Source organism: Zootoca vivipara, chromosome 4, assembly GCF_965207765.1.
Source record: "Zootoca vivipara chromosome 4, rZooViv2.hap1.1, whole genome shotgun sequence".
In the NCBI taxonomy this organism is placed as follows: domain Eukaryota; kingdom Metazoa; phylum Chordata; class Lepidosauria; order Squamata; family Lacertidae; genus Zootoca; species Zootoca vivipara.
The window spans coordinates 43,353,070-43,376,394 of record NC_142587.1 but is presented as its reverse complement, the minus strand read 5'-3'; the positions used below and the strand labels follow the sequence as shown (position 1 = coordinate 43,376,394).

General features: G+C 46.2%; 1 protein-coding gene across 15 annotated transcripts in view; it reads right to left on the bottom strand.

Moving 5' to 3' along the window:
- The window catches only part of GK (glycerol kinase), a 42,610-nt gene extending 29,229 nt beyond the window's left edge, over positions 1-13,381 (bottom strand). For 9 of the 15 annotated variants that reach the window (XR_015949778.1, XM_088668726.1, XM_088668728.1 and 6 more), the window contains exons 1-5: positions 12,626-13,105; positions 4,770-4,843; positions 3,524-3,630; positions 2,824-2,901; positions 1,091-1,170 (exon numbers count right to left, since the gene is read on the bottom strand). Coding sequence is in view for 14 of the 15 variants with exons in the window: in XM_088668726.1 (XP_088524852.1) it covers positions 1,091-1,170; positions 2,824-2,901; positions 3,524-3,630; positions 4,770-4,843; positions 12,626-12,703 (417 nt within the window). In the remaining variant the exon portion in view is untranslated. Of the gene's footprint in view, positions 1-1,090; positions 1,171-2,823; positions 2,902-3,523; positions 3,631-4,769; positions 4,844-12,625 lie in introns of all 15 variants that reach the window. The other 6 variants (XM_088668729.1, XM_088668732.1, XM_088668738.1 and 3 more) reach the window with 2 other exon arrangements.
- Positions 13,382-23,325: the final 9,944 nt, after the last annotated feature.

The window sequence follows — 23,325 nt, the reverse complement described above, 5'->3', positions numbered from 1 at the left end:
TAACCCTTCTTACAAGTGATAACACATATACCGTGTTTCTCATATTATAAGACATGTCTTATATTTATTTTTTCCTCAAAAAAACACACTATGGCTTATTTTCAAGGGATGTCTTATTTTTTTCCTCCTCCTCCTGCCGTGGCCGGCATTGCTGCTACGCCTATCACTATGTCTTATTTTCGGGGTATGGCTTATATTCCTTGAATGCTTAAAAATCCTGCTATGGCTTATTTTATGGGTATGTCTTAAAATATGAGAAACAGGGTACTTCCTTCAGTTTTTAAAAACATGCTTTCTGCTCTCCTTTCTCAGTATTCTCAAGGAAAATTATTCTCACTCTTATTTACTATATTAAATTTGTATACTGCCCTTCATCTGTAAGTCTCAGGGCAGTTCACAACATAAAAAACAAGACATACCCACCCCTGCACCATGTGCAAGCCAATAAACCTGCCTTGCACAAACACATTTAAAAGAGTATAGGATGTTAATCAGTCAAATTCCTGGTTGAAGAAGAATGTTTTCATCTGGCAACTAAAGGTGTGTAATGAAGGTGTCAGCCGAACCTCCTTGGGAAGAGCATTCCACAAACAGGGAGCCACTGCAGAAAAGGCCCATTCTTGTGTTACCACCTTCTGGACCTATTGCAGAGGTATATGAAGAAGGGCCTCAGATGATGATCGCAGGGTTGGAGTAGGTTCATATGGAGAGAGACAGTCCTGGGGGTATTGTGGTCCTGAGCTGTTTAAGGCTTTGTAGGTCAAAACCAGCAATTTGAATGGGGCCGAGAAACTAATTGGCAGCCAGTACAGTCAGGCCAGGATTGGTGTAATATGCTCACAGTATCTTGCCCAGGTGAGCAACCCGGCTGCCGAATTCTGCACCTGCTGAAGTTTCTGAACCATCTTCAGAGCCAGATATAACTCATTGCAGTAATCTAACCAAGAGGTTACCGGAGCAATTTCAACAGTAGTTAGGCTATCCCTGTGCTATGATAACCTAAACTGTATTCACTACAAAACAAGTACAATGTGTTAAAATCTCACATCAGCACCTCACTTCCCTATATTGTTAAAACAAGAGATTTTACCTTAAAAAAGGATTTATTATGCCCTGGAATTTTTTGAAGCAGTCGCTCAACAGTACTCTGGGTTCTTAGGTCAAGCCACACTATAACACAAAGACAAACATAAGTGATTGATTAGGGTTGTGTTACTGAAAATTTCAGTAATTCAGGCTTCCATCACGGAGAAGTTATTCTCCAAATAACTTCTACACACCGAGCAGCGCTTGTGTGTTCTGGCATTTCTCCCATGGAAGCAGAAATATGTTTTTAAATTGATTTTTGGGGCTGTTGTTGTTGTTGTTCTTGTTTTTTGCTTCATTATGGACTGTGTTATCCTCTCCATTTCATCAAGTAGTGTGGATGAGTGAGTACTGCTACATAAACAGAGTTTTGACCCCCTTGTCATAGCTTTTAGAGTTTTTAAAAATCTGCCTTTCGTGAAAGGATTCATGAAAGTGCAATTATAATATAAATAGAATTAACCCAGGCTTGCAAATACGTGAGCAAAATTCAATGTGTTCAATGTTCTGGCACACACAGACCACGTGAACAATAAATAATAAAAGCATCCCTTCCTGGGAATAATTCTTGCTTGTTGCAGGCAACATGGTACTGTGAAGGGGCTATTAACAAGCCGGCATCAGCTTAAACCGAGTAAGATATTAAAAACATGTTTTCCTCTTATTATAGAGCTAATACAACAAAATTAATGTGATATGCACTACAACATTCTACAAGAACCAAATACAGTTTAACAGGCTATTTGTTAGAAATATTTAGATCAACCAGATGAATAAATAATAACAGTTAGCAAAAGGCTAATGCCATTCAGACCCAAAGCTGAAAGCAAATAGCAGGCCAGTTGTCATTTTTTTAAAAAAAGAAACTCTAAACTACAGCAGCAAGCTTAAATTGCCACTGTACAAACTCACCTTAATACATGCCACACACACACACACAACCTGTGTGTGTGAAAATGACATAGGGTCGCTGTCAGGGTTGATGTGGCTACTCTTGAGTAACGACCCTCCACATGCTTGTCTTTAAGATGGTTTTATTAGTGCACATTATTTACAGTGTAACGCTCACTCCGAATCAGATTCCTGCACTGGCGATCGCCGGGTTCTAGACCAACATAAAAGCCTCGGAACTGTGAAGCGTTTCCCTTTTCTCCGCCTCCTCAATTCCGGTGTCGGGGGGAATGGTCTGCGGACTGACTAACTCCTGTCCCCTCTTTCTCCCTCCCTCTCTTCCTACCTATGGAGCAAGGGCTCTTGGATGTTGCTCGAGGGCTAGCACTCCCTTTCCGTCTCCTGGCTCTGCCCATCAGACCCTTCGCTCTCGTGGCTGCTCGGAGACGAGCTGCTCCTGATGAGGGGAGGCTGTTCTCTGTAAGCCTTCCCCCTTACAGTCGCGTTCAATGCTGTTGTTCTGCTAGAACAACATACTTCCAGTTGCACAACAGAACCTCCAACCTCTCCCCTGAAGCCCCACTGTGGACTCTAAAAACCTGCTACAGAGGATTTGGGAACCCTCTGGAGCAAATTTTACAGGTGTACAGAGAGAGAAGAGGAAGGGGAAGTCCTGTTGTGTAGGTAAATTACTGCTTGCGCCGTGTTGGATACAACTCACTCTTAGGGCTTGGATTCCAAGATAAATTAGCTTCAGGAAGGTCACTATACTCCATTATAAATAAATAAAATGATTAACACATAGTCGAGTGGAAAACTACATCCCTATTAAAAAAAAATACTTACCTAGAGCATCATAGAGAGGCTCTCCAGTTCGTTTGTCCCAAACCACAGTTGTCTCTCTCTGATTGCAAACCCCAATAGCTTAAAAACAGAACAAAATTTTAACATTTGCTGGATTTGACATGGCATACTTCATCTTTTAGAAATATTTCAATAATTTCTATTGTTTAAACACTTTCCCTGTTAATTTCCCCCCCCCGCCCCCCCATTCTTAATACAATTTACTCACAGAATAAAGATACTGGGTAGGATTAAAGAAACCTATGTATTCACAAAGTGCTCCTGTGCACACATTTGGCAGAGGGGCAAGAGAATTTACCAGAACTTGCTTTCAGCAGCAGCCCTTTGCACTAAATAAAATGCTACACTGGGCAATCTCTTAATCTGGGGTGTGGGAGAAATAAAGAGGGCAGGCTGCCTTTTGGAAACGATGGCTGAAATCCCTGTGCAAGAGACCACACACTTCCCTTGGGTTTCCAGAACAGCATTGCACAAACCACAACCTATTTATTGCCTCATTTCCAGCTTATCCCATCTTATGAAAGGAAACTCTGACAAAATAGCAACACACCAATAAGCTACACTTGCATTGGCTTTAATAGTTTAACATATCAGTTTTACTCCTAAAGAAAAGTTCAGAAATGTGCCCTTCCTGACCACTGCTTCAAAAAATGATTATTTTTTATGAAAATGCGGTTAATACCTTTTATACTGGCAATGTCCACATTCAGTTGTTTCAGTTTCTCACATGTTTTTTCAACACATTCATAGACAGAGCGTAGTATTTCCTTTGGATCTTGTTCTACCCACCTTGAACAGATAGGATAAGCATAGAGAAAACCGAGTTTAGTATCAGAAATCTGTATTTTGCATCTGGCATTATGTACACAAATATCATGAAATCTCACCTGTTTCCTCCAATGCAGGGTTTCCCAAACTTGAGTCTCCAGCTGTTGTTGGACTACAACTCCCACCATCTGTAGCTAGCAGGACCAGTGGTCAGAGATTATGGGAACTGTAGTCCAAAAGAAGCTAGAGACCCAAGCTTGGGAAACTCTGCTACCAAAGCATTAGAAATGAATGACAATTTACTGACATCATTTTCAATTAGTATCAACCAGTTTGTCATGAAACAGGATCTAGTGGATTTTTAACATTAACTCCTCTTACCATAAAATTGTTAAGAAGCAGAAAAGAAGAGAGAGCTGAAGAGCCCAAAGGCAAGCGATATTGGCTGCTACTTTTCCAACTCAAAAAAATGTTGTGCAAGGCTAACCCAGTGCCACTTCTGTTCACCTGGCCTCTGGTTGGTCATGGTGCTGCTACCTACTGGGAGGTGTTGGGAGGGGGGAGTGAGACGGTAGTGTGGTACAAATGAGCCAGTGCCACCTACCCCATCCTCTTCTGCAGCAACACAACCCCAGCCCAACATCCACTACTGAGGCTAACTATTGATTAAAAAACCCAAATACAGTAACAAAGACAAACAGAAAAGTATACTAGATTATTGCAATGACTTCAGTCTTCCAAACTTTGCCTCATATGCCTACAAACCATTTCACTGGCTTAAGTAGGAACATGTAGGCTCGGATCCATAGACATGTGAATGAAACACCACCCAAGAAACAGGTCTTTCCCATCCCCCTACTCCTCACTGTAGCCCTCTGTGGTCTCCAGTGTGTTCTGAAAGGCATGGAGTGGATGGCTGCAGTCAGAGGGAGCAACGGGCATAAATTCACAGGGGCAAAGCAAAGCGAAGAGTGGAAGGGACTTTCTGCTCATGTAGAGTTTAAAGTTCAGCAATATCACACTTTGGCTGCTGTCTTAACCCCAATTACCTGGGAATAAGCTCTATTGAATTCAATGGGACCTACTTCCAAGTAGATATGGTTAGGATTGCAGCCTGAATGACAAGCAGTCAAGTATGCAAAGAAAAAAAAATACTCTACCCTTCTTTGGGGAATTTCTGTTGGATTTCTACTTGGTGGTAACTCAACAGCTCAGCTGTTTTTGCATTAAAGACCTGTAATGCATAAAAGAACACCAAACCAGTTTGTAAAAACATAATTAGAGGGCGAGGCACACAAAGAAGCTTGGCACCTGCCTCTTGAACAGTTACTTGGAAACATGATTCAGGGATGACGGTAACATTCAGAAGTTAACTCCCCTAACAAAGACTATACTGTATTATACATAACAGAAAATTGTCAAAGAGCAAAATGATGCAAGAAATACTTGCTTAACTCTAGAAGAGGCCACTAAACCACATGTTACAGGAACCTGAAGGTTTTATTATTATTTTAAAAAAATATCAGTTGGAAGCAGAGACTTCTGGACCATGAGTATATTATGGCTTTTGCAACCATATGGCTCAATTTCGCAATGATAGGAAAGGTTAATCATCCATGGAGACAAAGGGAGCAGCAGTTTCTGGAGCCTCCCTTTGAAAGGATTACTGACAAAAAGATAGGTAGATTAAGGATACTGCCCTAAAAGTCTGAGTCACCTTTAAAAAGCAGGGTGAAGAGTCAAATTGATTTTTTTAAAAAAAACCAAAACACTAACTAATACATATACAGGAATATAATCTAATTAGCTATTGACTACTGTATAGTGGTGCTGAACTTTATCACAATATAATAATTTCCATTTGTTTTAAGATTTTAGAGATCAGTCCAAATAATGTCTATACTGTATTTATACTGTTAAGTGACATTGAAGGTAAAAATATTGAAATCAACTGTTAGACATAATTGATTATTCTTTCCCAAAGTATATTTATTCATCTAAATAAACTGCTACCTAAATAAATCACAAACTCTCTCGTGTCCAAATAATTCTCCTTTCTATGCAGTTTACCTTTTATGAAAATCCAAAAGATATCAAATCACTTCAAAACATCAAGAAGTTTGCATGCTCATGCCAATTTTGAAATTATGTTCCTTATCTTCTGCTTTTACATAAACATCTGTGATGTTAATTTTATCCTGAAAACAGCTTCTCTTTGAGATCTATGCCTCCAACAGCAACCTTTGCTGAATTGTTAACTGAAACCCAGTTTACTGTAGCCCTAACCATTCAGGCTAACCTTACTTGCTTTACGGTAAGAAGGTAAAAGTGCTTACCGGTAATCCTTTTCAACTCACTCCAGATACCACCCCAGATAGTTGAGCAAAGAAGTTGATAAAGAGTAACATCAATCACAATAAAAATCCCAATCTAATAGAGGTATCTAGGACATGCACATACATCTGTGAGCGCATACATATCTTTGATTCTAATTACAGGTATTTGAAAAAATAAGAATTTTTTCAATACAAATTAAATGGTAATCATAATTTGATTACACATAATTAGAGAAAAGTGATGAGAGCTATATAAAAAGCACTGGCCATTATAGTAAGAGTAGAGGTACAGTAGAAATGTAATGCTGCCACTTAAAATGTTTGTTTATTGTCTCAGAAACTACTGAATAATTTCAAGTGAAAATAACACTGTTTCCCCCACATATTTACAAGCAGTATGACAAAATTTGTTTGCTGATGAAAACAGTACAGCATGGAATATTGTTCACCAATACTTCTATTGCTCTCTGTGATAAACATACAGTGGTACCTCTGGTTACGAACTTAATTCGTTCCAGAGGTCCGTTCTTAATCTGAAACCGTTCTGAACCTGAAACACCACTTTAGCTAATAGGACCTCCCGCTGCCGCTGCGCCACCACTGCACGATTTCTGTTCTCATCCTGGGACAAAGTCTTAACCGAAGGTACTATTTCAGGGGTTAGCGGAGGCTGTAACCCTAAGTGTTTGTAACACAAGGTGTTTGTAACCCGAAGTACCACTGTACTCCTGCAGCTACTTAGAATCCTCTAAACTTTATTGAGGAGGGTGAGACACCTAAAGGAAAAAGAACACAATCGGAAACATTTGCAGCTAGAAACTATGCTTAATTCATCTGATCAACACCAGTCCTCCTTTCATAAATGAAATTGGTGAACCATTGCTGGTTTGGTTGTTACATATCAAATTGGGACACCATGGCTTGTGAAACACATATAGCTTCTGAATAGTTTAACAAGAATGGTGCTGGAAGTGGATCATTTAAAACAGGCCATTATCTTTGGTGAACTCTGAATCACTGCAGGGCTAGGGCAGCTATTCTATACACCAGTGGTTTTCAACCAATGTGCCATGGCACTCTGGTGTGCCTTGAATGATGGTCAGGGGTGCCATGGACAACACTGTCACTCTTCCTTCCCTCCTTCCTCTGATGCCCTCTTGCATCTCTGCCTCCAGAAGCCTTTCACAACTGTTTATTGCAGCAACCCTGGCTATAATCTCCGCAGGTGAATGCTGCCTCTGGGAGGCACCTCTCTTTTTGGGGGCGCCGCACCCCAGAGTCGTCCGCGACTGGACCCAACGGTCAGGGGTCCCTTTACCTTTACAGAGACCAGGGATGGTAGCAACTGCTGCCTGGAGGACTCCCAAGGAGAGGGGAGAGGAGACAAGGCCTCCAGAAGGGAGGGTGTTTGAAAAAGGGGGGACATAACTGGGCTCCTGAGCCCCACAGGGGTACCACAGAAAGAATGTTGTTGGTTAAGGGAGTCGTGGACTCAAAAAGCTTGAAAACTTCTGCTATACAGCAATGGTGGCTAATCTATAATCCTCTATGTGTTGCTGGATTCCAGCCCCAAATATCCATGGCCATTGGCTGGACCAAGAACATCTGAAGAGTCACAGGTTAGCCACCTTTTCTACTCAGTGGACGGACCTCAATGATGCTTCCTTCTGAAATGCAGAGAATAGCACAGGAGGGCCTCAGGCAGCTCCTGCTATCAAAAGACTAAAGGAGTTCTTCCTGAAATTCAACTCATGTTGGCCCATTAAAAGCAACATCCTGTACTTTTGTCTCATCTAGCAAATAGTCTCAAAGAAGTGTGGATAATTAATATTTATGAACTATTTGCAAAAGATTTTCTGTTTCATTTACATAGTCTCTACCAAATCTTTTATTCTAAATTTTGATTTGCTTTTCAGTTAATGTAACTATGTAGTTCAAAGGTGAGGATCAACAGAGGCATGTTTAGGAATGCTTCTAAGAGGGAGATGCTTCCAAAGTACTCAAACAGTTGTTAATCATTGCCTTGGGGTTCACTGAACTTATTTTACTCTCATTCTAGAGTATTCATATAAGACAGGGGTGGCCAACTCCGAAGAGACTGCGATCTACTCAGAGTTAAAAACTGGCAGTGATCTAACCCGATCTACCTGTTGGACATGCCCGATATAATCACGATCTACCTGTTGGACATGCCTGATATAAGAGAAGCGTGTGCTGCACCTGTTACTGTACCCAGACCACTACTTCTTTTTCAGGAAGATGTTTTATAACAATATCTACACAGGAGTTGTATGCATAAAAAACATAAAGACTCAATTCCAATATAAAACCAATGGATGAAGTTTTAAAACATATTTTTCTATACTTAATTTTGTTCAGAAGAAGGATAAATAGATTCAGGGCAGTCTCGAGCAGGTCAGGCGCCCTGGCGCTGAGGCGCGGCGATTGCTCCGGCGCCCCCGCCCTCGCAGCGCGCAGCACGGCTTCCACACAGCTTTGCCGCGCAGCGCTCCCCCTGCCGGCCCCGCGCCACCGGGACTGCACCTAGAGCCGGGCCTGGATAGATTTAGCCATGCACCTTCTGGGGTAATTTGTCCACCTTCTGTCCCCCTCCTGCACTCAGCTCTCACCTGTAGCTGCTAAAAACTGTCAGCATGTGACAGCAGTCACACCCCGGGAATGACTTCGACTGGCCGGCTAAACCAGGCGATGGTAGGCAATGGGTCTCAAACCCTTGGTGAGTTAGGGACTTTTCCTGCATGCAAATATAGACTTCGGCAGATTGAGCAGACAAGATCAATAGTGGATCTAATGGCCAAGAAGGCGACAAACATTCAGCTGCCTATCACCTTCTGAGCCCTATTTAAACTACTGGTTTTGGCCTTAAAACCCAAAATGGGTTGGGACTAGGTTATCTGGAGGACCACCTGCAGCTGTATGAGCTTGCTCAAGCTTCTGAGGTACTGCTCTCTGGTCCATCAATAAGAGATGTCAGATTGGGTATTAAGCATTTTTCTTTCCGCACTTGTGGAAATAACTATAGCCCTATCATTGTTTATTTTCAATAGAATTCTTAAAGTCATTTAATTTCAGTCTGTGTTCTATTAGTAGCTGTTTTCTGATGAAGTATCACTGCTCACTGTAAATGGGGTATAATATGGATTTTAATTTGAAAGTGCTGTGGTATTCTATACACTGCCTTAGAAGGACAATAAATCCTGAAAGGCAGGTTGTAAATTTATTAATAAACAAACAAAACATAAAACAAGTATCAAATCCATGGCTGGCTCAATGTTTCAGGACAAACACATACTTGTATAATCCTGATATGATATTGCAGAGTTGCATTTACTCCTCAGAATACAGCATACAGTATGTTTTCGTAGTGTCTATGGAAACACATTCATTGAATTTTATATGCAATTCATAAAAACTTGCAGGTTCAATGGTGTCCCAGAATGGGCTTTTAACATGTGCTGTATACGCACACAAAGTTAGTACCAAATCTGGCAGCCTGTTACTCTGATACAGGCAAGCAAAAATGATGTTCATAAGAACATAAAACAATGACAAATGCATTATTGTACTTCATGCCGAATTGTAAGCAGAATGCGTGAAAATCCTACCAAAGCAATTTAAAACTCTGGTGCAGAATTAGTACTTTTTTGGGGTACATTTATGCACTGCAATTGTTTTAATGGTATGATACACATTCCCCTTATCTATGATGTGATTCTACTTCAGCAATAAACTCTTGACTTCAACTGTCCCTGAAAACTATTTTAACTTTGTATGTTTTCATAATCTTTGTTAAAACAGATTCCTGGACTTCAGCCAGATCCTCTATGAATGTTTGCCCAGTTTAAAAAGAAAAGAAAAGAAAAGGAGAAAGTTGGGTGAAGAGAATGCTTAAAGAACAAGAGAGGATGCTCAGACCAAGATTATTATTACTAAAAACAATGATTTAATGCTTAAATCTGGTGAAAATATTATTATACAAAATCACCTGCTCTATACAAGTACAGTCTGAGTGAAAAACAGACTTACCTTATATACCTTATGTAGATTTACCTTATATATAAAACAATATTTAGAAATGCTTGTGTTTCCAAATTCAGAGGGACATTCCCAAGTTTGCACAGCACTACAGTTACAAACTTGGGAAGGTGTTAAGGTGCTACACCCAATATGCCAGCAAATTTGGAAAACTCAGCAATGGCCAGAGGATTGGAGAAGATCAGTCTACATCCCAATTCCAAAGAAGGGCAGTGCCAAAGAATGCTCCAACTACCGCACAATTGCGCTCATTTCACACGCTAGCAAGGTTATGCTTAAAATTCTACAAGGCAGGCTTAGGCAGTATGTGGACCGAGAACTCCCAGAAGTGCAGAGGAACCAGAGACCAAATAGCAAACATGCGCTGGATTATGGAGAAAGCTAGAGAGTTCCAGAAAAACGTCTGCTTCTGCTTCATTGACTATGCAAAAGCCTTTGACTGTGTCGACCACAGCAAACTATGGCAAGTTCTTAAAGAAATGGGAGTGCCTGATCACCTCATCTGTCTCCTGAGAAATCTCTATGTGGGACAAGAAGCTACAGTTAGAACTGGATATGGAACAACTGATTGGTTCAAAATTGGGAAAGGAGTACGACAAGGTTGTATATTGTCTCCCTGCTTATTTAACTTATATGCAGAATTCATCATGCGAAAGGCTGGACTAGATGAATCCCAAGCCGGAATTAAGATTGCCGGAAGAAATATCAACAACCTCAGATATGCAGATGACACAACCTTGATGGCAGAAAGCGAAGAGGAATTAAAGAACCTTTTAATGAGGGTGAAAGAGGAGAGCGCAAAATATGGTCTGAAGCTCAACATCAAAAAAACCAAGATCATGGCCACTGGTCCCATCACCTCCTGGCAAATAGAAGGGGAAGAAATGGAGGCAGTGAGAGATTTTACTTTCTTGGGCTCCTTGATCACTGCAGATGGTGACAGCAGTCACGAAATTAAAAGACGCCTGCTTCTTGGGAGAAAAGCAATGACAAACCTAAACAGCATCTTAAAAAGCAGAGACATCACCTTGCCGACAAAGGTTCGTATAGTTAAAGCTATGGTTTTCCCAGTAGTGATGTATGGAAGTGAGAGCTGGACCATAAAGAAGGCTGATCGCCGAAGAATTGATGCTTTTGAATTATGGTGCTGGAGGAGACTCTTGAGAGTCCCATGGACTGCTAGAAGATCAAACCTATCCATTCTTAAGGAAATCAGCCCTGAGTGCTCCCTGGAAGGACAGATCGTGAAGCTGAGGCTCCAATACTTTGGCCACCTCATGAGAAGAGAAGAATCCTTGGAAAAGACCCTGATGTTGGGAAAGATTGAGGGCACTAGGAGAAGGGGACGACAGAGGACAAGATGGTTGGACAGTGTTCTCGAAGCTACGAACATGAGTTTGACCAAACTGCGGGAGGCAGTGCAAGACAGGAGTGCCTGGCGTGCTATGGTCCGTGGGGTCACGAAGAGTCGGACACGACTAAACGACTAAACAACAACAACAGTTGCAAAACTGGATTAAGCAGGATACAAACTGTGCATGAGTGAAGTATAAGATGACATTTCTGGCCTGTCAGCCATTTTTTATTTCACTGTCCTCAGCTTTGAGGTTCACGGTAGGGTAACATAGTTCTGACAAATGCAACTACCTGTAGTGCATATTGATCTCAGGATGAAGCAGTGGCACCTGTTTTCCGAGGCTTCATTCACACTGGAATTGCCCAGAATCCAAGCTAAACTTTTTAATACAACACTAATAATGCTCTGTTCCATGGGGTCACGAAGTCGGACACGACTAAATGACTAAACAACAACAACAACAACAATGCAAGAAACGGGAATAACAATGTTATAAGTTGTTACCAGATTCTACTCATCTTTTTTCTTCCCTATATAAACTTTTCCATCCATCAGCCTATGAGTTTACATGCTACAGGTGATCTAGCATAGACGGCAAATGGATGATGCACAATGGCTTGTAGGATAAGAAATGCCAGCAGCGTAAATGAAAGCTCTCACGCCTGCTTCCATCCATCACACCCTAGATCAGAGGACTGAGTGGAAACTCCCTGTCTCTCATACTGCCCAGCATGACAAGAAAAAAAGGCAGAACAGTTAAGGGAATAAAGTGAGAAAAGGGCTCTATTTCAGACTGCTCTCTATTCCAGGAGAAGCCAATACGTATTCCCTTCTCCAATTACCCCTGGGCACACACAAAAACAAAAACCAAAGCCAACACCATCAGCCCTATATGTAAAGACAGAGAGGTAGAAGAGGCATTAACCACTTGCTCTTAGATGTGTTTCATTTAACAAAATAATGGGTTTGTTTGCTTTTTAAGCCATGGGGCTTGTACCGGTCTAGAAACGCAACCCTTTGACCCTGAAGCTTCCCCAGTGTGGGGGGCATCCTCTTTTAAAGCGCTCTTAGCTGGTCAAGGGCACTTTCCCCTATTCTCCCTCCGCGAGCCTGGGCAAGGGGAGACCTCGCTTGGCACCTGCCCAGCCCCTCTCAGCAGCCTCCGTCCTCCACGCTCCCACCAAGGGCAACCACGCCGCCGCCTCCCCCGGTCACTCCATCATCCCCCTCTGTCCCCGGAGGCAGCCGCTCGCCGGCTTGCGCTTACCAGGAAGCGCGTGGAGCTGGTCCCTTGATCGATGGCCCCAACCAGCGGGCCCATCGCCCCACCCCCGGCCTGTGCCATGGGCAGGCTCCGTCCGCACGCGCGACCCCGGCCCGTCTCCTAGGCGACCCTGTCACCCGCCAGGGCGGGCGGGAGCGAGAGTGACAGAAGACTGACACTCCCGAGCCGGCGCCCTCCGCTCTTGAGAGCGGCGCGTGGCTTCCCGGATCACAGGTTGGAGGCGGGGAAGGGGGCGCTGGCCCGACGCGCTGCCGCTCTGCCGCCAATCAGCGTGCCGGGAGGAGGAGAAGGGCAGGGCGGGCTTTTCCCCCACAGGAAGCGGCCTAATACATGGGGAATGGGGGCCGCTGAGCTAGCAGGTCACGTGCACCAGGCCTCTGACGAGAACCGGAGGCTCTTCGGCCTCGGGCTGCACTGGCTCGCCGCCTGCTGCTTGCTGTTGTTGCCGCCGCCGCCGCCCCCTCCTCCTCACCGGGCAGAGGCGGCGGTGGATTGTGACGGCGTCGGTGGTGCAAGAGTCTCTTGTATTGCGTAAGCGGGGAAAGCGCTTAGAACGCCGTGAGCGGCCTCCTCCCGGCGCTCTCCTCCCCGCTATGGTAGTAGCCTGCCTCTGAAGTGCGAGCTGGCTGACGGAACCGGAGTCCCGCCCGGGAAAGAGGAACCCCCCTCCCCTGCGCGCTAGGTTTCATCAGAGGTGCGCTGAGTCAGTGCTCACATGCGCAATCCCTCGCACGAACTGGCCTGGGAAGTAGGCACCATCGACCTGGCACTTCATTTCAGTGCCGGATTTACGTATAAGCTAAACAAGCTATAGCTTAGGGCCCCACTCTCTTGGGGGCCCCAAAAATTTTTAAAGGAAAACAACCACTGGATGTACATTTCCAAAATATAAGATAAAAAACAAAATAAAATAAAGCCTACATACAGCAACAGTGTTTTGTGTTGTGTAGGCTCCTATTTGTTATGTGCAAATGGCTTTAGATACCTGTTAGGTCCATAAATCACCATATAGCATATATTCAACACAAAAAACAGTGGCAATTTGTTGTTGACGAAGGACAGCTGGACATATAAAGAGCCCCATTACCTTCAGTAGCTTAGGGCCTCATCAAACCTAAATCTGGCCCTGGGTGCACTGTAATTGCTGGGGAGTCGCCCTCACCCTGTTAGCTGGGCAGGAGGCAAAACCAGCTTATTGTGGCAGGGGGTGGTACGTCATGCCTTTGGCCTTGCGGGATAAAGCTATTTCTTCCTTACGAAGTGAAAGGCAGCAGCAAGACTCACTAGGAAAAGATAAACGTGTTTTTTTTTTACTTGCTGCCTAAAAGAAATGGTGCTATCAGGCATCCCCAGACTTCGGCCCTCCAGATGTTTTGGACTACAATTCCCATCTTCCCCGACCACTGGTCCTGTTAGCTAGGGATCATGGGAGTTGTAGGCCAAAACATCTGGAGGGCCGCAGTTTGGGGATGCCTGTGCTAAGTGCTATTTCTGAGGGTTGCTACTTATAGCATGGTGTAGCCACAGAATAGATCCTTTCACCAGCCACACACACCACAGCTCATTTCTGAAGACGAGCAACTAGGCTTCATTATCATATCACATATATATCATGGAACTTAGAAGCCATCACTGTCACATTAAAAGAGTGCAATCTACCAATTTTCTGTGGGGCTTGCTCCCAGCCCCAGAGACGACGCCACTCTGAACTCGATGGGCTTGCTTCTGGAATTATTTATGGATTTACTTGCCATACAGTAATTTATATTCAGCCTTTCTTCAATCATGGAACCCAAGGTGGTATGCAGGTGGTCTAGGAGAAACTGATTAGTTGGATAATCAAGTTGGTTGCATCATGTGCTGTCAGATCACCCCCCTGGAACATGGATTGCACTAAAAGCAGCCTGGTAGGGTAGTTAAGAAATTAGTTCTGTTGCACCATTTCGGAGAGAACAAACGTTCTAGTAGCAAGACACTGCAATCTACAGATTACTTTTAGTGCTAAGAAAAAGAGTATCAATGGTACATTCCCAACAGCCTGAAAGTTTTTCGTGAGGTTATTTTGCATAAGTACTGCAAAGCAGTCAAAACATTTAAGACACTGTGTTAATGAGACTCCACATTGCAAAGAAGAGTTAATTCTGGTTGGAATTAATATTGAAAACCAAGCTATCCATAGAAATAAAATGTGTGGCTTTCTACTCTGTTGCTTTGTTTAAAAAAGGGTTGTGATGAGGTCAGCTGTGTGGGTTAATGAACAGACAATAGGCCTTTTTGTTCGTTTTCAAGGAACACAGAAGTGCAATCTAAGGCTGAGATGTTTAAACAAATAATGTTCATGGCTGAACAGGTTTCTTCTACCTATTAATATTTTGGACTGCAGCAAAGAAAAAATTTCTGTTAGATTGGGCAACACACTGCTGGTGTTAGGATACTGCATGTTTTTCTGATGTCAATTTATATTGTTTTCCTTCCAAAACAGGAAATATATGACTTAGAATTTAAGCTTTTTAAATATATTGTTTTTGCTTTTGTTGTTTTTCCAGCAGTGTGTTTACATCCCTGAACCTTTTATGACTTTTCAATTTAAAAACAATAACATGGAAACACTAGCAAAGGAATTTATTGTATTTTTCATAGTTTATTTATTAATTAAATTTATATTCCCCCTTCCTCCCAAAGGAGCCCAGGGCTTTGCACTTGGACTTTAGAAAGAAAAAAGGTAGTCATTGTAAGTAAAGACTTATATTTTATCTTAGTTTTCTATCTTCAGGGAACTCTTTCCCCAGTTAATCCTGCAGAGGAACCTCAACACATATAGAAATGGAATGTCCTAGATACAGATGACTTCTGGAGAAGTGGAGCTTTAACCCTCTCCTTTCCCTACACTTGGGCTTGAACTACACTAATAAAGAAGCAACATTTTATACATGTCAAGAGTGTTATACAGGGTATTTCTAGGTGGTTCAGGGTGCAGGCCTGTTACGCAAATTTGCATTACAGTATGCTGTTTTATATGTACAGATATTTCTGGGGAAATTAAGATGGCAGGTGATTTGGGTCTCATCAGCATTTTGTATTGCAGTGTACCATCTGTCCTGTGAGCAAAGTAAAAATATAATAATGGGAGGACAAAGGTTATGAGATTCTGGACTCAGTATGAAAGACCCAGAGCTTGGGCCCCCTGAACCACCCATAACAATGCCCCTGGTATCACAGTCCCCTCCACAGAGAGGCATAAACCATTCTTTATATAATCATTACTTCTGTGTAAAAAGCTCATGAAAAGACTTCCATCCAAAATTAAGTTGCAGCCTCTCTCATTTATAAATTAAGTAAAGCAGAAGGAATTACACTGGCTACTAATTATAGTTCCAGGCAAATTCAAGGTGCTGAGATAGGCATACAAAGCCCTATACAGGTTGAGATACCTAAAAGATCATATCATTCCTTATTCTGTATGCCTATCTTATCACTCCGCAGGAGAGGGCCACCTGCAGATACCATCTTATCAAGAGGTCCATTCTGAATAATGTCACTGTTGGGCCTTTAGTGTGGCCACATCGCTTCCTGAGGGGGGTGGCCCTGCCACTGCTGCAGATGATTAGAAATGAACACAACAAAAGTTTGTACCTACATAAACAACCAAACCAAACCAAACAGAATACCTAATTTCCCCCCAGGAATGTTTATATATATTATTATTCTGCAGTAGAACACTGTTAGTTTGAAGCTACTACTCTAATGTACAAAGATTTGCAGAGCAATAAAAGGGAAAGCACTCTCTATTATGGGACCCAGGTGGCGCTGTGGTTAAACCACTGAGCCTAGGGCTTGCTGATCAGAAGGTCGGCGGTTTGAATCCCTGCGACGGGGTGAGCTCCCGTTGCTCGGTCCCAGCTCCTGCCAACCTAGCAGTTCGAAAGCACCTCAAAGTGCAAGTAGATAAATAGGAACCGCTACAGCGGGAAGGTAAACGGCGTTTCCATGTGCTGCTCTGGTTCGCCAGAAGCGGCTTTGTCATGCTGGCCACATGACCTGGAAGCTATACGCCGGCTCCCTTAGCCAATAATGCGAGAAGAGCGCGCAACCCCAGAGTCGGTCACGACTGGACCTAATGGTCAGGGGTCCTGTCAGAGGGCCTGATATGGCTACTCTAGAGTAACGACTCCAGCATGGTCTTTTAAGGCTTTTATTAAGTGCTGATTATTTACAGTGTTCAGAGCAGTAAAAATGCATCCTTAAGGTGAGGTGTCAGAACCTCCGAATGGCGATTGGCGCGTTTTCTTCCAGCACCAAAGCTTTGGCAGACCCAACCTCTTCCCCCTACGTTTGCGTCGCAATTCGGGAGTTGGGGGGATTGGCCTCCCCCCTGTGCGCCCAACTTCCTGTCCCACCTGAGGCATGGGCTCCACAACCTTGCCTGAGCCTCGGACACCACTTCCTGACTCTCCGCTGGAGGCAGAGCTCTCCTTACTCTCTCCAGCGCTTGGGGATGGGCTGGAACTTAAGATGGGAGGGACTTCCCTGTATCCCTTGTCCCTCACATCCACCCCCCTCCCAGGCTCCTCTCCCCCCCTCCCTAGGGGCTCTCTGCTTGCTGGGGACGAGTGAAACCCCAAGAAGTCTGTGGCATCCGAGCCTGTGGGTGTAAAAATTTCCCCCCAATCCTGCGATCTTTCTCCTTCCCCCTGAGAAGACGGGAATCCCAAGAAGTCAGTGGCGTCAGAGCTGGTGGGAGTAAAAATGTTCTGCCAGTCCTCTCCTGCCTCTGACGTAGTCGACCTCGGTGAAACCCACACCTCTTCTTCCGTATCCTCAAATTCCGCTTCCCATCTCCATGGAGAGCTTCTGCCTGCGATCCCTTCCTCCCGCCCCTCCCCCTCTCCCTCCCTTTCCATGTGCCAGGGCTTGGGCCTGTGGGGGAACAGGGCGTGGAACTCTTCCACTAAAAATTCCTCAGGTACTTCCGTGGCCAGTATCCACTCATAGTGGGACGGCGGAGTGTCCTCCCATGCTATCAGGTACTCCAGCCCTCTCACCCCTCTCCTTGAGTCTAAAATCTCAGTTGCCTCATTGAGCTGTCGGGCGTCTCCCGTCTCCCCCCCTCCCTCTGGAGGCTGATCGCTGTCCCTGAACCTGGTACTTTCTCTGTACGGCGACAGCAGCGATCTATGAAACACTGGGTGCACTCTCATGTCCTCAGACAGTGCTAGCCTGAAGGCTACCGGGTTGACCTGTTGCGTGACCGTGAAGGGGCCCAGCCTCCTGGGTGCTAACTTCTTGCATCGCCCCCTGGTGGGAAGACCTTCCGAGGATAACCAAACCTTGTCCCCCACCCTGATGACCTCTCCCGGTCGCCTGTGGAGATCTGTCCCCTTCTTGTACGCTTCCTTGGCCCTCTCCAAGTGTTCTCTGAGCTGCTGGTGCACCGTCTCCAGGTCCTCTGCCCAATCCTCTGCCTGTGGGCCCTCTTCCTCCTCCTCCCTCTCCGGGAAAGATCTGAGGTCGCGCCCGTAGTTGGCCTTAAAGGGCGACACCCCTGTGGAGACGTGCACCGCATTGTTGTAGGCAAATTCTGCCAGTGGCAGGCGATCCACCCAGTCCGTTTGCCTCTGGCTGACGTAACATCTCAGGTACTGCTGCAGAATGGTGTTGACCCGCTCCGCCTGTCCATTGGTCTGCGGGTGCCGAGCCGTAGACAAACTGACCTCCACCTGCAGGAGGTTCATTAGCCGCCGCCAGAACCTGGAAACAAATTGGCGGCCACGATCCGAAATAACTCTTAAAGGCAATCCATGCAGTCTGAATACGTGGTCAACAAACAGTTTGGCCGTCTCTTCTGCCGAGACCGCCCTGGCACACGGTATAAAGTGGCACATTTTGGACATGAGGTCCACCACCACCAACACTGCGGTCTTGCCCCTGGACGACAGCAGGTCTGTGATGAAGTCCATGGACACTACTTCCCACGGCCTGTGCGGTGTGGCTAATGGCTCCAGCAAACCTGCTGGTGGCGCTCTGACCACCTTTGCTCGCTGGCAGGTGTCACATCCCCTTACATAATCCCGAACATCCTCCCGCACCCCTGGCCACCAGAAGTGTCTCATGACTAGGTGAGTGGTTTTGTCCCTTCCGAAATGACCCGCCGTTGGGTTGTCGTTCATCTGCTTGAGGACCTTACCTCTCAGCTGTTTGGTGGGCAGGTACAGGGCTCCCCTGTAAAAAAGCAAACCCCTCCTTTCCTCAAAGTCTTTAGCCTGCTCCCTCCCCCCTCGCAGCTCTCTGAAGATGCGGGAGGCAAACTCATCTGCTGCCGTCAGTGCTGTGAGTTCTGCCTCGCTCACCACTGCTGCTCCGCAGGACCATGCTGATGGGGGGAAAATGTGCCTGGGCGCTGGTGGCAACTCCTGCTCCATGTACTCTGGTTTGCGGGAGAGGGCATCCGCCCTGACGTTCTGCTCCCCCGGGATGTAGTGGATGGAGAAGTTGAAGTTCGAGAAGAACTCTGCCCACCGTATCTGTCGCTGGTTGAGCACCCTGGCCGTTCTCCAGAACTCCAGGTTCTTGTGGTCTGTGCACACCTGGATGGGGTGCTTGGCGCCCACCAGGAAGTGTCGCCAGTGCTGGAAAGCAGCGTGGATCGCAAGAAGTTCCCTATCAAACACCGTGTAGTTGCGTTCAGGCTGTGTCAGCTTCCTGGAGAAGAAGGCACAAGGTCTCCACTCTCTGTTGGCGTCCAGTTGCAACAGGATCGCTCCCAACGCCCGGTCTGAAGCGTCTGTCTCCACGCGTAGGGGCGCATCCTGCACCACATGGAACAGGTTCTGGTCGGACGTGAACACCCTCTTGAGGCTTTCGAACGCTGCTTGCGCCTCTGGCGTCCACCTGAACTTCTGCTTGCCTCTCAGGCAGTCCGTGATGGGAGCCGTAACCCGCGAGAAGTTCTTGATGAATTTCCTGTAGAAATTGGCGAATCCTAGGAGGCGTTGGGCATCTTTGCGCGTCCTGGGGCTGTGCCAGTCCAGGATGGCCTGCACCTTGTCCTTGTCCATCGCCAGTCCCTTGTCTGACAGTTTGTAGCCCAGGAAGTCCACTTCCCTGGTGTGAAACTTGCACTTCTCCAGCTTCACATACAGGTGGTTCTCCTTCAGGCGTTGCAATACCTCCCTGACATCCTTCACATGTTGCACTGGGTCAGCGGAATAGATAAGGATGTCATCCAGGAAGACCAAGCAGTTCTTGAAGAGAAGGGACCCCAGGACGTGGTGCATGAAGGCCTGGAAGCATGCTGAGCCCCCTTGCAACCCGAAGGGCATCACCAGATATTCAAAGGAGCCCAGAGGCGTGAACATCGTGGTTTTCCACTCATCGCCTTCCCGGATCCTGATCAAGTTGTACGCCCCCCTCAGGTCTAGCTTGGTGAAAATCTTGCCCCTGCGTGCCGCTGTCAGGAGATCGTCCACTCTGGGCATGGGGAAAGCCACTGGCTCTGTCACTGAATTGAGCCGTCTGAAATCCACCACAAGACGGCGCTGTTGCGTGTCTTTCTTGTCCACCCAGAAGACCGGGCTGCCCCCTGCTGCCTTGCTTTCTCTGATGAACCCCCGTTTGAGGTTCTTGTCTATGAACGCACGCAAATCCTCGAGTTCCTGATCTGACATGGCGTACAGCTTGGCTGGGGGTATCGTTGCCCCTGGCACCAGGTTGATCTGGCAGTCGAAAGACCTGTGTGGGGGTAGGTGGTCGGACTCCGCTTCGCTGAAGACCTCCTGCAGGTCCCAGTACTGCTTGGGTATCGCCTCACCCCCTTTGACATGCATGGTGGCCACCGTGGCTATTGGAGGCCCCTCCCCTGGTTGGTGCTGCATGCAATGTTCTAGACAAAAGTCCGACCCAAACGTGATGCATCTCTGGTGCCAACTTATGGAGGTGTCGTGGCGCGCCAGCCAGCTCATTCCCAAAACGATGGGGGGGTCTGAGATGGTTGTGACGTTGAAAGCCAGTGTCTCTGAGTGCCTTCCCACCGTCATTCTCATGGGGGGGGGGTTTGATGAGTGATGGCCCCTCCCAGCAACTCTCTGCCGTCAATGGTGGCTACGTGCAGGGGAAAATCCAGCTGCAGAAGCTGGATCTGGTGCTCTTCTGCAAAGTTTCTCGAGAAGAAGTTGGCTGAGGCACCACTGTCAATTAAGGCGAGGACCGTCAGGGGATAGCCATTTGGGAGCGTTAGCGTGACTTCTAGTACCACTCCTGCTCTGGGAGGGGTGGGCTGGCTCTGCTCCTCTCTGTGCGGGTGGGCGGGCTGGGGCTGTTGTCTGCTGACTGTGCCTGGCTGCTGCCCCTTGTCTCCTGCAGCCAGGCTGTCTCGTTTCCCTGCTGTGGTGCTGCTTCAGTGGGGGAAGGTACCACCGTTCCCGCCTTTCCTTGCCACTCTCTGCGATGAGGGCAGTCTCTGACGCGATGCCGGGGGGAGTTGCAGAGAAAGCAATTCCCGCCTCTTCCCTCCTTGCGTCTTGGCGCCGCCGGGGTTTGAAAAGCCCGCGCGCGCGCTCCACCGATCTCCATCGGTTCCGGCTCTGGGCTTGGTCTGGGCGGGTCTGGGGGCGGGCCCTGGGGTGGGGTTTGGTGATGTGGTCTGTCCTGGGAGCGTGGGAACCAAGGTTTTGCTGCGCGCGTCGCTTGTTTGTCATTCCATCTGGATTCCTGTCTCACCCCCACCGCTAGCGCCGCTTTGCTTAACTCATCCATAGTCCGCGGTCTAGGACCTCTTGCCAGCTCATCCTTAACGTCTGCGTGCAAACCCAGGTAGAAGGCTGATTTCACTGGCTCACTTTGCAGATCCCACCCCAGTTTGTGCACCAGCATGGTGAATCTCGCCCAGTAGTCCCTAACTGTCGATTTTCCTTGTGTTAAGTTATGAAGCTCCTGTTTAGTGGCCTCCATTTCACTGTCACTAGCGTACATTATTTTTAAAGCTTCTAGAAATAATTTTGCGTTCTTCATGCAAGGATTTTTTTGCGCGATGAGCGGTCTTACCCATTCCCGGGCGGCCCCCGTCAAATGCTCTATGATAAAGGAGACTCTGTGCGCGTCATCTGGGAATTCTGCTGCATGCAATTCCAGCGCATAATTTATTTCTGTCTCGAATCCTAGGTACTCCCTAGGGTCGCCGCTAAACTTGGTGACTAGGCTCTGTCCCCTTCTCACTTGGACTAGCTGCGGCTGGGGCGCCCCCCCACCTCTAGCGGCTTTCTCCTCTTCCAACTTTTTCTGCAGGTCCAATACCATCACCCTTAGCTGTTTCTCAGTCTCCTCTTTTGTCCTCACCTGGTCCACCAGCTTGTTCAGCTCCTCCTGCGCCCCTCACGCTTCCTCCTGAGCGGCATGCAATTGCTGCTGTGCCTGCGCTGTGAGGTTCCGTAGCTCCTGCTTCGCTGCTTCGGCCTCCAGCCTCCAATGCTCAGCCTCTTGAGCGCTCATCGCTGCACTCCAAAGTAGCCAAAAAAAGATTCGGAGGTTGCTGTCAGAGGGCCTGATATGGCTACTCTAGAGTAACGACTCCAGCATGGTCTTTTAAGGCTTTTATTAAGTGCTGATTATTTACAGTGTTCAGAGCAGTAAAAATGCATCCTTAAGGTGAAGTGTCACAACCTCCGAATGGCGATTGGCGCGTTTTCTTCCAGCACCAAAGCTTTGGCAGACCCAACCTCTTCCCCCTACGTTTGCGTCGCAATTCGGGAGTTGGGGGGATTGGCCTCCCCCCTGTGCGCCCAACTTCCTGTCCCACCTGAGACATGGGCTCCACAACCTTGCCTGAGACTCGGACACCACTTCCTGACTCTCCGCTGGAGGCAGAGCTCTCCTTACTCTCTCCAGCGCTTGGGGATGGGCTGGAACTTAAGATGGGAGGGACTTCCCTGTATCCCTTGTCCCTCACAGGTCCCTTTACCTTTAAAAGGGAAAGCACTTTGTATTAAAATACTTTTCGACCAGGCATTTTGCCTGCCCAGTTGTTAATTTTAATCTCTCTAATATGTTAATTTGGACCTTAGGGTAAAGTGTGTGCAGTAATAAATAATAAACAATCAGAAGTGTTTTATTGCTGCCTCTCTCTGTTATTGTTGATTATTTTGTATTCTATTGCTGTTATAATACATTGATTAGACTGTAAAGACACCTTGTACAATTTTTAATGGAATGGCAAGATAACAATACTTTTTAGAAACAAACCCACAAACTAGAAGTCAATTAATGAACATTTGATTCTGACTTTGAACCTCCAGTACAGTATTGGGTATGGGCACAGTGAATTCACCAATACCTGGAACAGTTGCACTACCGGTAAGTTTTCTTCTCTCTTTCATTTGTGCAGTGGATCTTTCACAAACTCAAGTGTATCTGAGCCCAATACAATGTTATGCAGGGCTCATATGCTCTTGCATGTGTGCAGTTTGTTATAATTGTGGTGAATACTGGCAGTACAGTACAATTCCCAAGATTTAATGGAATGGAATTGTTCATACAGGAAGCCACCTAAGGTCTGTTCAGTTATGCTCTCATTTGTCTTAACTAAGGATAAGAGCTTGACAGCAGCTACAGATCGTCAGCAAAAAGATCCCATTTTTAGTCAATCAAATCCTTGCATATTTCAGCTCAGCGCCAACCACGTAAAATGTAGC